The following is a 16,218-nucleotide window of genomic DNA, read 5'->3' as shown; positions in this document are numbered from 1 at the left end:
GTGACGGTATCATTAGTGATACCATGACTTTCTCTGGGCTACCGCATAAAAAATGACAATAGAACATGCTATGGTTCCACTTTAAACTACAAGTTTACAAGTGCTTAACTGTATTCTTTGAGTATTCTCCCTGGAGTCCAGTCAGTCATAGATGTGAGTGTTCACAGAATCAAGACCAAACCCATGAAATCCAAAAGGTAGTCTTTCAAATTTACCCCAGGTTAAAACTAATATGAACCATGGAAGAGAAAGGTTAATACCTTTGATACCACGCTGCAATGCATGACAGTCATGTTGTAACCAGTGGCCTGCCACTGATGTTTATTACTGTGTCACACTAGTTACAGTAAGGCTAATTGTACTGTAGAAGACAAACATTTTAAAAAATAAGTATAAAAACTTAAAGCATTGTCCCCATGTTTTTATAAAAACAAAATCAACATTTCTTACATTTAAAATGAGTGCTGAAAGATACAAATGAACAGATTTATTGAGCAAATAAAAATGCATATCTGAGCTAATTTTTCATACAAATAAGGCTCAGCCACATTGTATCTCTCATATTAACAGCATTGGGTTTTTCAAACTCAGCTAACGAGTTTTGGCAACACTGTTCTTTGCTGAATATTCCCATTGGCATCCGTCATCTGTGCCAAATTAGTCCTCAGTTTTGAAGCTGAGCTTGAAGTTGGAGGTAACTTGGAAATTGAAGTTATAGCACCAGTACTATCTGTAATTCTCTTTGCCGAGGCCTTTTCCCCAGTTGGAGGTTTTGGCAAACGTCTCCTTAGCCAGGGATGCCGCAAAGCCTGGCTGGGTGTCATACGGACAGCAGGATCCCATTCTAAACACTGTTTTAAGAAGTCAAGGAAGAGGGGATCATCACATCCCTTTAATGCGTTACCCCATTCTCTGCTCTCTGGCGGGCCGCGTAGCTTTCCCCTCCGAGAGCGTCCACCATTAAGTATTACAGAGCCATCAGACAAGGTTGTGATGCTGCAATAGCGGGGATAACCCTTAGAGCTCACAAAGTTTTTTGCTCGCTTGGATGCATCTAAGAGTTTTGGAGAAGGCATGCCCAATAGTTCAATCATACAAGCCAGCTGGTCTCCTTCATCTTCTCCAGGTAAAAGTGGATAACCAGTCAGAAGCTCTGCTAGGATACAGCCCAAGCTCCACATATCTATGGGCATCCCATAACGAGCACCAAGGATGACTTCAGGTGCACGATAAAACCGTGACTGAATATAAGTGTAGACACGCTGATGCTCGTAACAACTTGAGCCAAAATCAATCACTTTAATACCGCTTCTACCCTGTTGCTTCAACAGAATGTTCTCAGGTTTAAGGTCACAGTGAATGATTCTGTTTTTGTGCAAAGCATCCAAGCACTGTAAAATTGAGTGGGCAAACTTCCGAACCAAAGGTAGGCTAAAGCCCTGAAATTTGTTTTTCTTTATTAATTCATAAAGGTTCATGCTCAGCAACTCAAATGTCATGCAAATATGGCTGCGGAATGTGAAGTTTTCCAACATGTGAATAACATTCATGTTGTTATCCTTATCTTGTTTCCGGAGATGTTCCAGGATCTTAATTTCTTCCGCAGCTTGGCGGTGGAAACGTTTTTCATTTCTCACCATTTTTAGTGCCACATGCTGATGCATCTTGTGATCGTAGGCTTTCACCACCTGCCCAAAGCTTCCTTTCCCTATAACTTTCAGGACTTCATACCTGTATGCAATATGATCATGGGGTACTTGTATGTAAGACCCCTGGTCATCATCATACCCACAGTTGTTTGAACCACCAATCACACCTTGCCGCTTCTTTGCATTTGGACCCAAGAAGTATATTTCAGGGTAGCTAAAAATCTCATGATGCTCAAAAGCTGTTAATTTTTGCATGTATTGCTTCATTGCCTGCTCTGGTGTGATAACAGAGGCTTTCACCTTCCCTGTTCCATCTGTAGACTTCAAAGAGCTGGAGCTCCCTTGTCGCCTGTGGGCACTCTCTGACTGTCTGTCCTGAACCACTGGCAATCCAGATTTGCCTAGTGTTGTAAGTCCATTTGGCTGCGTTGTCAGAACCGTTCTCTTGTTACTATTATCTTCAAAGAGCTGCTGAACCTGGATTTGTCCATGGCTACCAACATGTAGGTGCTCATTCATTGTGTGTTTACTGCCTCCAACCTAAAATTGAAAATAAATACATACCCAGTTAACAAGAAAGACATGAACTCCATGCTTCAACATTCACTCTGCAACCCTCCATTCTGCCTAAATCAACTCAAAACGAAGTGTTTTCTTAGAAGTCAATTGTTTATGGAGAATCTAAACAATACAGCACATATACTGTGATACTGCTGGATGCTATTAAATTTCCTGGTTCTTCTTTCTCAAATGCTATTTTCATGACTCTCCAAAATGTCTGCAACAAGGCAATCACAAACGTGCTACCATGAGAAGCTAACAATTTCTCCAAGGAATCTTCAAGACAGCAGTCCTGTAACATGAAGAGGCATGCTTGAGGGACATCAGACTTTATAGAAAATAGTAGCAGTTTTACAGATGCTGGAGATCAATATATAATGCCTGCTAGAACTTACATGGCTAAGGCTCTTCAGAAATCAAGATTTTAACTTGTTCCTAAATTTGCTGTATATCAAAAGTTCCAGACACATTTTTCAGCAATAAGGAATATGCTGTGACATGCACAGAGGAAAAGAACCCACACATTTCTGAAGTTCAAGAACGTAACTTACTGCTTGCAATTGAGACAGTCACAATTTAGCAAAACATTCCAATCAATGAAGAATAAGCATATCCTTCAGCACCTTCCCACACCAGTCTGACAGTAACTTTTAACCAAAATGAGATGTGGGGCCTGATGCAGACTTGAGTAGAAAGCAAATCTTTGCCTTGAGGAACATACAAGTAACTTTATTTTAAAGGAATATAAAAAAAAGCATTAATAGACTTTAGAAATTACATTTGTTCTTGACAGTGCTTACTTGGGAATAAACAGCATCATTCAGCATTTTCAAGCAAACAAACAGCAAGTATCGGGGTATGAAAACAACTACTGCACCAAACCTGTTCTTTTTAAGAAGAAACAAGAAATTTACAAGCATACCTGCCACTAAAGTAGCTGTCCTTAGAATTCCTCATTTGCTCTAAAGTAGAGGATAATTAGTTTGTCTTCTGCCTGGTCTTACACAAATGTGAGAAGAATTCCCCTGCTGTCTCTCCAGCCGATTCACCAATCTTAATATTTATGTCAAATTACTAACAAAAAGTTCACTGATACTGTCAGACAGATGATCAAGCCAGGGTTGAGAGCACTTTTCATTTAAACCGTGTTTTTTCTAGGCAGCTAAGGATAACATATTCCCTGTTCACTTAAGGCTGCTGAAATAAAATCAGAAAATGACAGTTGTGTGCTGTGATATGAGGCAATGAAATCTGTGCTGCAACAGCAGAAGTGCTTCCTAATGAGAAAACCCAGACATGCAACCGACACTCAAGCATACTTTTTGCTTCTGTTAAGGCATCAGTTTGATACAGCAGAAGCATATTTTTGTAAATTCAGTAACTTGTTCCCAAAGACTTGCCAGCTGGACACCAGCTTCACCTTTGGGCAGTATTTTGCTATTTGCAGCTCTGAAACTCACATAATGTAAGAACAAGGGCTCTTGGGGACTGCTTCTGCCAAGTTCACTGCTCTTGTGATTCCATTTTGACTCATGTTGAATAACTGGTTCATTCATCATTGCAGTTTGACTGTGTATGTTTGTTTGCAGAGAAATTTAGGCTCACACTATCAAATTTGATCAATCTCATAGAAAACATTACCTCACAATTGAGAGCAAAGATGTTTGTAACACTTAAGCACAGTGAAGATATACTGGAAAACAACAAAAACTCCCTTCCTAGTTTGATGTCTCAAAAGCAGTAGAAATTAAATCATTAAGAAGACTTAATGATCTTATGCCTACAGGCAATTCCTTCAGGTCAAGTCTGAGGCATACTGCAGTAGCAGTTTCCTTAACGTTGCCCTGATCCTCTATATAAACAGCAGTTACTGCAAAGAAAAACAGCAAATGGCCCCAAGAGCTGCTAAATCACCCATTTCAGAAGAACCAGACCGAGTTAGTAAGATGTGTCATAGGTTCAGCACATGCAACACCACAGAACTGTGCAAGAAAGGCATAATGAAGCAGCAGAGTAAACATACAATTCTGAAGACTCAAGCTAGGAAATTCCAGGTACAAAAATTTCTTCTCCAACACTAATTGAACAACAAAGCAGAACATATCTACACAAACTGGGAGCAGGTAATACTACTATAGACAATGAGGAAGAAAGAGTATCACCAAGAAAATAATGTTTAAGAATTTTTTAACTCCAGTGTTCATTGCCACAGCTCACATCTTGAATTTTTTTTCCCCTCAAGTCACCTGTTTTCACAGTTAACTATTTTCCATGCTTCCTAAGCACTGCTTGCTTCAATATATGTACTGAGAAGTTCTTCAGGGCTTGGAAAAAAACCCATATATTTATTCCCTCTCAACAGGGACTAAAAAGTTCTTTTTTCTAAAAGTGTGCTTGCAAACACATTCTAAAGTGTAAACCATTAGCTCTGCTTCCTGCATCTTCAGGCAGGTTCATGGTTTCTCTTGCTACTGACAGGTTGGCTTTTTTTCAAGCGGCGGAATAAAATCACCAGCAGTGTTCCAACTTCAACCCAAATACAAAGTGACTGGTTTTGCCGGTTTCAGTCAGCTGCTGCTTGGGAATGCAAATGCAGATGCAGACAGTAGCACTGGTTTTCTTTGTGGAAAGAAAAACACCACATTATCACAGGCTCTATTCCAAAAGCTGCGTGGGAGAAGAGACCCACTCTTCCTTCAAAAAAGTCTGACAGGAGTTTTAGAGCGATCAGACACAACACAACCATGAAGTCCATATGAAAAACAGACTTTCCTCATCTCAGAGTACTGCCTGCACAAGTACCACCACATCGTCTTCTATTCCCAACCCGGACAAGGGTCGAATTCGCACCAGTCCTTTGCTCTGCCTATCTGCTTCTGGCTACTGGCTGTCTTGAGATTGCTGTCAAGTTCAGGCTTGCACTACTCACGAGCTCCACAGGCTTCACCAGCAACACTGTAAGTTCCTGTACCACAACTAATGGGCTTGGCAAGCTACAAAAGACTACAGCCTTCTTAGTCCAGTACCAAATCATTCTTAGTACGCAGAAGCTCCATCAGCCCTTCAACTGAAACCATAAACCTGAGAGGTTTATAACATGTCTCCATTTTGCTTCTGCAGATGGACCTGTAAATTCCAGAACCAACAACCTACACAACTGATTACCTGCATGCACTTATGAAGCTTACTTATTATATATTGTATTGTCTGTGCTCAAACCCATCCACACCTCCTAAGATTTACATATTTTTGTAGCACACATAATCAAAATCTTACTGTTGTTAAGTCTATAAAATATACTGAAATAACAGGTGAGCTTGATCTTTCTGAATCTCCTGGCATCATTACATAATAGCAAATGTTGCAATGGGATGTTTCTTTCCTCTCTCAGTAGTTTCTCATAACTTCAAAATCACCATTAAGATTTTACTTTTACTTTGGTATATTCAGTTTCTGGAAGTTGATGACTATGCCAGAAACATTCACCTAATCTTTGAAGTAGATACACCAAACAAAACAAAACAAAAATACACCCTAAACTATAATCAATAAATAAATAAAAAAGCAACAAAACTTTAAAATTTGAGGGTGGTATTATTTGGGGTTTTTTTTGGTTTGCTTTGCCTTCACGAATGGATTTAGGAACAGAAGTAGAACAATAACTTACTATACTTAGGCTACAGACCTCTAACAACACAGAAGTAGCATAAAGATGAGTCCACCCTGCTAACAAGATAAATGGGCAAACCCATTTACAATTCCTTTGCATTAACACTCACCCAATGCATTGGTCTGTTTCAAGACCGTTCTAAAAGACTACTTATAGGATTGATCCCCACAGGAGCATATACCTCTTCTGAACTTTATCTTCCAAATGCATCAAGATATTATGTAACTGTATCATATTTCATCTTTGTAACAGTCACTTCATGTGACTATTAGCACCCTATAAAACTATCCAAGACAGACACATGATTCAGCTATATATTATCATTTTATTTTGAGCAAAACCACAGAAAAAAGATTTTGCTGTCAATCAGAATCTAAAAAGGTTTGTAAAATGAATCTTAATAATAGACCAATCATGATGGCCTGCTGAAATACTGCACAGGAATAAGATGTCATTATCTGCTATTACTTCACACAGATGAGGACAAAGGGAGAAACGGTGTTCTAAAGCAGTAACTTAATTAAAGAATAATTGTGACACTATATACCACTTTATTCACAGCATTTCTGGGCGTGCCAGCTTCAGCCCTACTGTGTCTAACACACGAGAGGCATATGGTATCAGGTGTAGCATGCCTGACTGCCTATTTTGTTGACTACAAAACAAAAGCCTAAGCAAATGTACAAAAGGCCTTCTTTTTCCTTGATAAACTAATTCAGCAGCATTCCTCTGCTCAGAACTAAAAATACTTCCTAATTAGTACAGTGATAATAATGCTGGATTATCCCTAATGGTTTTATCGTGAGTATGGGTTTTATACACCAAAAAAGACTAAGCCTTTGTTGAGCTTGTGACTCAACAGGAGTGGTAGAAGGAACACACCATTTGGATTTTTGCTGTTGTTCTATCCGGTCCATATAAGCTTATTTTATGAAAAGTTAACCTTAACTTTATATAGCAAATATTTTCACAGACTGAACTATGCCTCAAGAGTGATAGTGGCCCTTAAATTTTTTCATCCTGTTAGGGCCACAGTGAGTTTGAATACTTCTGGGACACCCTGCATTTATTACATATGATGAAATATGTCCAAAAGGACAGTCAATGCACCCTAAACTGAACCCCTTGGGTAAGGTGAACTATACACATATGAGGCATGTGCCCAGAAGTACTGCAGTCCCCACAGCACCACAGTCACCATCTGCTGGAACCCAAGTTTCACAGCCCACTCCCATAGCCCTTGAAAGTTATGATAGCTTCATATTCCCCCTACATGCAAATTTTATATAGACAAAGAAACACCCAAAGAAAACTAGATATAATAAAATCCAGGTCCTGACTGCACAGTTATTTCCACTCAAATGTGACAGCATTTCTATGGCAATTTAATACATGAAAACACCACAATAGGAAGGTATTTGCTTTGGTTTTACCTGCTTTGAAGCAGATGACCACAGTAAAAACTGGCAGCATGTGACATACCAGATCTTTGTATTAACGAAGTCCAGAAATCTCTGTTCCATTATAATATAAGTCAATTAAAAAAAAAATTAAATTAAAAAAAAGCAAAATAAAGACTGAAGGACTGATGCAAAAGTACATGGATAAACATTCAACCCTTGTGGCAAGAGAAAATAGGTTTGCTGTACAGAAATCTTAGAAAGGGCTTGAAGGAGGGAGGGCACTGAATCATGCATAGTAAATGGGTTGTTTTACAGTACTAGACAGGAGGATAAAAATCATTAATAGTGCTACACTGCAAGAGAAACAGGAACAGTGCAGAATGCAGGGATACATGCCAAGTAAGAAAGAACAGACATGGGGCTAGGCAGAAGACAGAGACAAGTCTGGAAAAGGGACTCACAGACAGGTTGGGATTTACACAAGCAGAGCAGCAGGCAAGCAAGATAATCTCTACTGCAGCATGTCAACTGGATGCAAGAACACCATAATGAAATAGGAGAGAGTGAATGGAAAAAGGTTCCAATCATCAAGGCAAGAACTTAGGGCTTCAAAAGATAAAGCAATGACTTTGGAGAGGAAAATGAAGAAGACAAGGGATTGGAAGCAGGTTCACGTTTTCCACAATGAGCCAAAAAAGACAGCCAGGGATAGAAGCAGACACAAATAAGCCTAGGATGAAGGCACTTAAAAAAATAAAATAAACAAAACCTTTCCCTGGTACAACACACAACCCTGCCTGCTTAGCAACAAAGGCTGCTGTGCTTGCAAAGACTGCCGCCAAAACCTCTGTCCTGTTTTATGAAGCTTGTGTAAAACAGCATCTTCCCCCCTTCTACCCGTGCTATTTATAATCTACCAATCTACAATGAAATTTCACTTGACAGTAGGAGACCAGAGTTTCAGCAGAGGCTGGATCACACAAGCAAGGAATATGACAGGTACTTGATTTTTTCTCTGTCTGGATTAAAAGAAAAACCCTTCAGCTTAAACTAAATGTAACTTCAATCTCAGTTTCTCTCACAACTAGCATACATACTATGCACGCTTATATCCAAACACCAGCAGTTCACCCACTTAAGCACACCGTACCTTCTGAAAGTTTGAAACACAAACAGAAATACTCTGTTTTTAGCTATTACAGAAGTCACATAGATACAACACAGATGAAAACAAGATAAGCAAACGAACACAAAGAACGAAAATAATTTAAAAAAACTGAAAGGACCCATTTCAAGGATTGGAGGAAGTGGTGGGATGCAAAACCAATGGTTTCAATCTGTCAGTGTCAGCTGAGGTCAGTAGGCCTAAGTTTACCGTAAGATCACAGAACAGATATTGCCCCATTTTTTTTTTCAGGTTAAAATCCAGCATTCTGATGTCGTATCTGATCCTTACCACAAAAAGTTATGTTAGCCAACCACAAAATAACCACCTACAAAATCCAGCAAGGCAGTATGAGGTATTTCTGTAATAGCACCTAAGGCTAAATAAAAACTGTAGAGTAGGCTCTTTATCACAAGGAAAGGCAGAGTTTGGAACAGTCAGAATCTAGAGGGACATGATGCATAGCTATATAATGCTTGATCATTCCTGCATGCTTCCGTAAGTACACATACATATATGGTACATATAAACATATGCATACATACACAAGCATATACTTCTAAAAATACCTGAAACACAGAAATGTAACACTTGAACACCCCTTGAATGCCTTTATAAAGACTGTACCTTTACATATATATCTATATAAGCACAGACACTATATATAATACACATATACAAAAATCTTTGTATAAAAATACCAAAATTCTGTACTTCCAAAATTAGTAAGTAGTCACAAATCAATAGGGGGACCACCACACTTTCACAAATCCTAAATTAAGTCTGGGCTCTGTTACATGTGAGCCCCTGCTATTTGTGGGCCGTACTGTAAATGCACCTGCATGATTAGTGCCCAGGCTGTTTGTACTATGTTCTTTCTTTTATGATTTTATTTTAAAAAAACCCTAAGCTGTTGCCCCAACTCTAAAATCAAGTAGCACTTAATCAGTATACAAATGTGAAAAAAATTGGCCTTTTATACTAACAAACAATTCAGACATATAAACTAGCTACATAAATATACAATGAAGTTGATCTCAAGTACAGAGCTCCACCTTGAATTTGCAGAATACTCTTCATTCCTTTTGAGAATATCCTATATATACTGATTTTTTTTTAATTTAAGCCAATTCTTTCTATAAATGGATTTGAGTAAGATGTTTTACCCCTGAAGCTGCATGGAAAGTCACTGAAACACTAATATCTAAATGCACAGTTTCACCTTCCACTAGCCCATAATCACATTACCATTTAAAGCTCTGACATATGTTTACAAAGATAGTATGTGAGCATCCACGAAGAACTCATTAATTCTATGAAAAGTATGCCATCAGTGCCTTTCAGGGTCAGTATGAAATCTTTCAGAATTTAAAAGGAAATGTATGCAATAAAAATTTCAGATATTCAGTGTTAACATGACAGTATATAGACCCCTCGCTCTTCTCTGTCATGCCTTCAGGACAGAGATACCTTCTCTTATCCATATATAGTGGCATACTCGGGAAGTTTCATTCCTAGTAGATTAACTAGGAGTGGGAGATAACGTGAGATATCACAGAACCGGAAAATACCATCCTTTTCATGCCATCAGCGGTTATTTCTTTATAGGTACACTACTGCAGCAATAAAGGCAGATTCATCCAATCGTTGTCCCTGAGCAGTGCGATAGCTGTTTCTAGGGAAGACTGCGATCAGCCTGAGCTAATCAAACGTGTAAAGGGGAGAGTAGCCTTCATTTTTCACCACAGTTCATACGACACTTTAATCACAGAGACTAACCTCATCTCAAAAAAAAATTCACCAGAACATCTCCTCTATGCAAGTGTGAAAGATCGAATTTGTCACTAAAAATCAGACACAAAACCAGACTGAAGGGGGGGGGCGGGAGAGGGAGAAAGCAGTGTGTGCAGTTACAGGGTCCCAGCCTCACAAGCAGCATGCACATTTCATCGGAGCCTGCAGGAATTAAATGCACGTTGCTCCAGCACCATGCGCCTTGGGGGGCCCATGCGCGCTCGGTCCCGCCACTGGGGATACCCGGCGAGCGGAGCGGCGAGACCCCCGGGCAAGATGCCCCTTCCCCGCACCCCGTCCACACCCTCCCTGTGCCCGGGCTCACCGTGTGGGAAGCGTTGCTGGCCCTGAGCGGCGGCAATGCGAGGGGCGACGGCGGACCGGTCCCAGCTCCTGCCCGGGAGACCCCGGCTCCGGTGCCCGGGGAAGACGGCAGCGGGCGGCCGCTGTCCCCTGCCCTGCCTGCAGAGAGCAGAGGGGTGAGCGCGGTGGGCAGCGAGGCCGTCGGGGAGGCGGCAGCGGCCCCAGCGCTCGGCCGGCACCGCCGCCCGTCTTGCTTCGGGCAGAAGCCATTAAAAGCTAATCACCGCCGCGGCGCACACACGCACCGATCCGGCTAATAGCGCGGGCGGGCCGTGCTCGCCCGGCTAAACCCTTCATCCGAGATTAACCCGCCACCGGCAGGCGCCTAACCGGGAGAACGAGCCGGCTCTGCTCCGCGCACGCCTCGGGGCTGGACGGCTGCCCGCGCCCCCCGCCTCCCCCCGAGCCGTCTGGCACGGCGAAATCCCGGCGCCGCCGGGGACCCGCCAGGAGTTCACAAGTCTGCCGCGGGAAGCGGCGGCGAGCACCGCTGTCCCTTGTCAAACGCAGCCGCTCCGGCACTCGCGGCGACCCCCAGTTCTCCTTGGGTCGTTTCCTTATGTGATTTCTCTCGGCACCCCTCTCACCCCGCCCCGCTCCGCTCCCCCGAGGCGAGCTCGCCATCCCGCACAACAGCGGCTCGCCGGAGCCCAGCGCGCAGCCCCCGACGGCCCCCCGGGCTCGGCTGCCGCGGGGGGAGGGCGGATCATTGTTCGACACACACGGCACCTCTGCGGCGGCAGCCGCGGGGCGCCCGAGCCCCTCCCGCCTCCGGTCCCCCTCCGCCGGGCCTCCGCAGCCCGGCCCAGCGGTGGCGATCGCGGCGGCCCTCGCTCGCTCCCCTTACCGGCTGGGTAGGCAGCACCAGCGGCGGCGCTAGCTGAGGGTTTTCTGGTTAACATGGCCGCTGGAGAGGAGGGAGAGGAAAAGGCATGTCAGGGTGGCTCTCCTCCGCTGCTCCTCGGCCTCTCCGGGCGGCGTCTGCCTCTCTTCTCCGATCAGCTACACCCAGACCCAGACACGTCCTGCGCTGCATCCCCCTGGCCCCGGGCCGGCCGGACAGACCCTCCAACGGCCCGCCGTCGTCTCCCGCCGCAACCGCAGCAGCAGCAGCAGCAGCCGCCGCGCCGCCGCCGCAGCCCCCGGCCCAAGATCATCACCTCCCCCGCCCCCGCCCCGGTCGCCCCGGTCCCCTCGCACGGAGGAGGGGGCAGCAGCAGGCGGCCGGACAGGACCCTCCTCCTCGCGCGGCGGAGCGGGGACAAACAGCGCACAGGATCGGCAGTCCCCGCCCCGTCGGCCGCGTGCCCTCCTTCCGTCCCTCCCCGCCGCTCCCTCCTGCTCCCTACCGCTCCGCCGCCGCGGAGGCGGCGCGGCCCGCGGCTCCCCCGGCGCCGCACGTCCACCCCTCCGCCCGCCCGCCCGCACAACGGCCCCGCCGCCCGCGCGCCCCGCCCGCACAACGGCCCCGCCGCGCGGGGCGCGGGGCCAGGGCGCGCCCGGCCGTGGGGCACCGCAGCCGCGCAGCCATGTTGGCCCCGGGCAGGGCGGGACAGGCTCGGGCACAGCGACAGGGACGGGGAGAGGCTCCGGCCGCCCGGGCAGCCCCCGCCCTGGCAGCGCCCGTGTGCACGAGGGGGAGGGGGCGATGCCCGCGGGGAAACCGGCGTGTGTGGGAATCGTGTGTAGGGGCAGAGGAGCCGGGGGATCGCCAGCTCGTCGGGCGGCGGGGACTGCTCTGTTAGCCCGGAAGGACAAAGGTGGTCCCGTGGGACGAAGGATAAATAACTTGAAACGCGTAGTGTTGAAGTGAAAACTTAAAAAAAAAAAAAAAAAAAAAAGGCAATTAGGGAAAAGGAGCTTTTGGGATTGCCCTGGAGGCGTAAGTGCCTCAGCCTAGAATGAGAGTGCGAGGGGCGTTATTTGCCTTGTTTCCCAAACTGCACGACGTGCTTTGTGGAGTACAATGCTTTGAATTCCTGGTTTGTCAGTTCGAACGTCATTACTGCCAAAAATAGAAGACTAAACATTTGCCCCGCTTGGAAAAGCGTTGAAATGAACTGTCCTACCTATGCTCAGCCCTTTTTGAAGTCCATACAGACCTCGCAGGTTTTTCTTTTTGAAACAGCTGGTAGATGTATAGACAGATCTCTGTTCATCCCCTTCCACAGAAAAGACAGAAAAATTAATCCCCCCTGTTCCTATGTCTAAGCAGAAAAAAAAAAAATCCATTTCTTTTCCAGTGCCACAGATACATTCATAAGCAAAGACATTTCCTGTTCTGGTACAAAGAAATAAACAATTTCCCTAACCCCTCCTATCACATAGAGAAAACAATCATACCTTCCTTCTCCTGTCCACACCCACCTAATCTTTTCCCTTCGCTGTAGCTGAAAGAAAGCTTTGTCTTCCTCAATATCCCCCTAGATGTCCACAGGCACTCCCAGTGTCCCTTCCCATTGGCTGCCAGGTGTATAAATGGTGTTTTCTGATTACTTTCTGTATTTTCTCATCATTTCCACAAGCAGTGCATGCACATCAAAGATACCTGCATATTAAACATTGTGGTAACATTAGTCTTCTGAGATACCTTAAATGTTTCAGGGATGGCAGATAGAAAAAAAAAAAAACACGATACTTTTCTAGTTAGTCTAGGGAGGGAAGGGGAGGAGGGGAAGCTTGTTCACGCTCAGGCTGGATAAAAAACTGGAATTGATACCAATTATCTTTTTGTAGGGCTTGCAGGAGTTCTTCATCTTGAATGATGTGTCTTTGTGACTGTCAGTGTCACAGATGGTTTAATGCATGTTCTAAGGTTACTTGCACCTAAACACTGAGATAAGACAAAGCCTGCTAAGTGTCCAGTTTCAATCCCTTTCCGGTCGGGTACACCATACACAGTATGCTTTCCACAATTTATTCAAACACTCTTGGACTGCTATGAAGACTGTGTGAAAAATGGAGCTATTCTATCACATAGTAAACAGTATTTGAATTAACTCAGTGGGAACACATTACATTGGTACCTGTCCAGCTATTCTGATACGCATGTGCTGTGTTAGTCTTGAATCCTGAGAGTGGCCTTGGGCCTGCTTGGACGCCTCTCTTTCTCCATCTGCAACCCATCCTGATGTTTGCTGTCAAGGATAGTACCTGATGGAGTCTGAAGTGCAACTCAAGATAAGGGCAAGCCCACCTTGATTTCTTCTGAATGAAATGCAAGAAATTTCAGTTTAAAAGCCCCTTTCATGCAGGATTTAGGTTGATAAAGAAGAGGAACATGCTAATATAATCGCAAAATACCTTGGTCGCAAATAACAATGCCTTTAACAGCCCTCTTCAAAATTATAGAGGCAGATATACAAAGAGAAGAAGAGAGCAAAACCTAAATACTCAAAGACAAAGCAAAGGTTAATTCTTTCACGCCAAGTCTTACACTCAGAAATCTGAACTATTTCCTGTTGAGTGTTCACAGAACTTTCTTTCTGATATTGGCCATAGTGAGCATATCAGCACTTTCCAGGCCAGTGCTACATAGGATGAGATCAACAAGCTTCAGTTCCCAGGAGAGAAATAAGTGTTAGGCACCTGACAGGAGAAAGTGTATGGTGCTGAGAAATAAGAGAGCAAAATGAGTCGGAATTTTATTGATCCTTTTTCCTGCTCACTCAGGTTTTATTACCCAAAGGTGTGAACTAACCTGTAATGATAGAAGATTAGGCTTTGCTTTCTTTCAAACAAATCCAGTGAGTATTCTTGAGTGACAGACTACTTAGAATCATAGAATAGTTTAGGTTGGAAGGGACATTAAAAGGCATGTAGTCCAACCCCTTGAAATGAGCAGGGACAGTTTCAACTAGATCAGGTTGCTCAGAGGCCCATCCAACCTGACTTTGAATGTCCCCACCTCTCTGGTGGCACCAACTGTGCCAGTGTTTCATCACCCTTATAAAACATTTCTTCCTCATATCTAGTCTAAATCTACCCCCTTTGAGTATAAAAACTGTACCCCTTGTCCTATCACAACACGTCCTACCAAAAAGGTTGTCTCCACCACTGTGTTAAGTCCCCTTAAAGTGTCAAAAGGCCACAATAAGGTTTCCCTGGAGCCTTTTCTTCTCCAGGCTGAACAACCTTGCCTGTCTCAGCCTCTCTTGGAGTGTGGACGTGCTCCATTACTCTGGTCATTTTTGTGGTCTTCCTCTGGACCCACGCCAACAGGCCCAACTGGTACTTGCAAGGGACTTGTAAGGTAGTGTCATCAAAGCGGTTGTTTTTAAGAGAAATGTCTGAAAACTCTCTTTCCAGACGGGTACCCAAAGAGGCCTGCTGACTGGAAAGTGCCAACTCAGTGGAACACAGGCAGTAACTGGTTCTGTACCACAGTGGGCACCTAAGGAAGAAGGTGAAGGAAGGGCAGTTGGAGGTGCTGGGGAGAATCAGAAGGCTGCTTGCCACAGCTGTCTTGAAGAGGCTTAGGTTGGTCTGTTACAGATATCATCCTCCCATCATAAACTGTACCAAGTGTTCCAGTACAAAAACTAACGACTATTTGGTAAAAATAAAGTGGCAAAATTGCAACCATTAAATGACAAAATTAAAATTCATTAAAAAAAAAGCCCAACAGAACCAGAACATTCTAGAATAAAATATGCTATCTGTAAAACCTTGTCTAAAAGTATTCCTGCCCACATAATACATTAAAATGCATTATTGAAGATATTATGCTAGTACAGTGTGGAGCGATACAGAGCATACTGTGTTTATTGAGCCATTCAGTCAGGGCCCTTGTGACCAACACAGATATTAATTCTAAGCAGACTGTCAGGGGTTGCTGGGGTCTGTTTTGTCAGGCTGCCTGGGGACCCAGTTGATATCGAGTTGCCCTGTTAGAGCACTGTACCTCCTTAGCAACCCTGTGAGATCTTGTATGCCAGTCCACTTACCTCTTCAAAGTGGATGGGGTTAGGGTTTAATTAAATGGGACTTTGGTATGTAGTTGTAGGGCAAGCAAGGCTGGCTGGTCAGTCACAAAGCATCTCTGCCAGTGTGGTATTAGCAAATGCTTATGTGGTCAGACACCAGGGAATTCCTGAGAAGCCATGCATGTCCAAAGCTGTGGTGGTGACACTGTGGGGCTCCCACAGTGACGGGTGCAACGATTGCTCAGCACCTTGTTATGCTCTGTCCATTCTCACTAGGCACAGCAAACTATTTTGGCTGTAGATAAATGACTACTAGGTGTGGTGATGCGATACCTTTATTGTATTTTTATATAAGTTTTCTGTACCCCAATGGTTCATCCCTACCTTCCCCACTCCTATTCCCAGTTGGTTTGCTCCAGACCCAAGCCGCTCCCCCAGTGGTCCCTAGGTCGTTGTTCTCCTTCCCTTGTTCTAGCTCTTTCCCTATCAATCACCCAAACCCCTCCTGTTGTTCCCGAAGGTTCAGTATCCATCACCTGAAACCTCCCAGTTTACCCTTATATGGTCCTCATCAATTCCCCCGAGACCCTACCCCTCTAGATACCTCCCCCTTTGTAAATCCCCTAAACCTCGATGCCCCATTGGGGCATGTGATCCCTTTCCCTCCTCCCCTTGAAGGCTATTGACC

General features: G+C 44.4%; 1 protein-coding gene across 1 annotated transcript; it reads right to left on the bottom strand.

Annotated features, from left to right (window-relative positions):
- Positions 1–289: 289 nt before the first annotated feature.
- DYRK2 (dual specificity tyrosine phosphorylation regulated kinase 2) lies at positions 290–11,751 on the bottom strand. The gene is made up of 3 exons (XM_068998717.1): positions 11,453–11,751; positions 10,568–10,704; positions 290–2,189 (listed from the first exon to the last, which is right to left on the bottom strand). The coding sequence occupies exons 1-3, from the start codon at positions 11,505–11,507 to the stop codon at positions 588–590; spliced, it is 1,794 nt and encodes a 597-aa protein (XP_068854818.1). The 5' UTR covers positions 11,508–11,751; the 3' UTR covers positions 290–587.
- Positions 11,752–16,218: the final 4,467 nt, after the last annotated feature.

This window comes from Aphelocoma coerulescens, chromosome 1A (assembly GCF_041296385.1).
Source record: "Aphelocoma coerulescens isolate FSJ_1873_10779 chromosome 1A, UR_Acoe_1.0, whole genome shotgun sequence".
In the NCBI taxonomy this organism is placed as follows: domain Eukaryota; kingdom Metazoa; phylum Chordata; class Aves; order Passeriformes; family Corvidae; genus Aphelocoma; species Aphelocoma coerulescens.
This window is presented reverse-complemented; position numbering and strand designations above follow the sequence as displayed.

Bases quoted from the DNA above. Each gene is read 5' to 3' on its own strand.
- DYRK2 (XM_068998717.1), bottom strand. From the start codon at position 11,507: ATGTTAACCAGAAAACCCTCAGCTAGCGCCGCCGCTGGTGCTGCCTAC. The intron at 10,705-11,452 runs GTAAGGGGAGCG...TGCTCTCTGCAG, and splicing joins TGGTGCTGCCTACCCAGCCG to GCAGGGCAGGGGACAGCGGC. The intron at 2,190-10,567 runs GTGAGCCCGGGC...TTTCAATTTTAG, and splicing joins CCAGCAACGCTTCCCACACG to GTTGGAGGCAGTAAACACAC.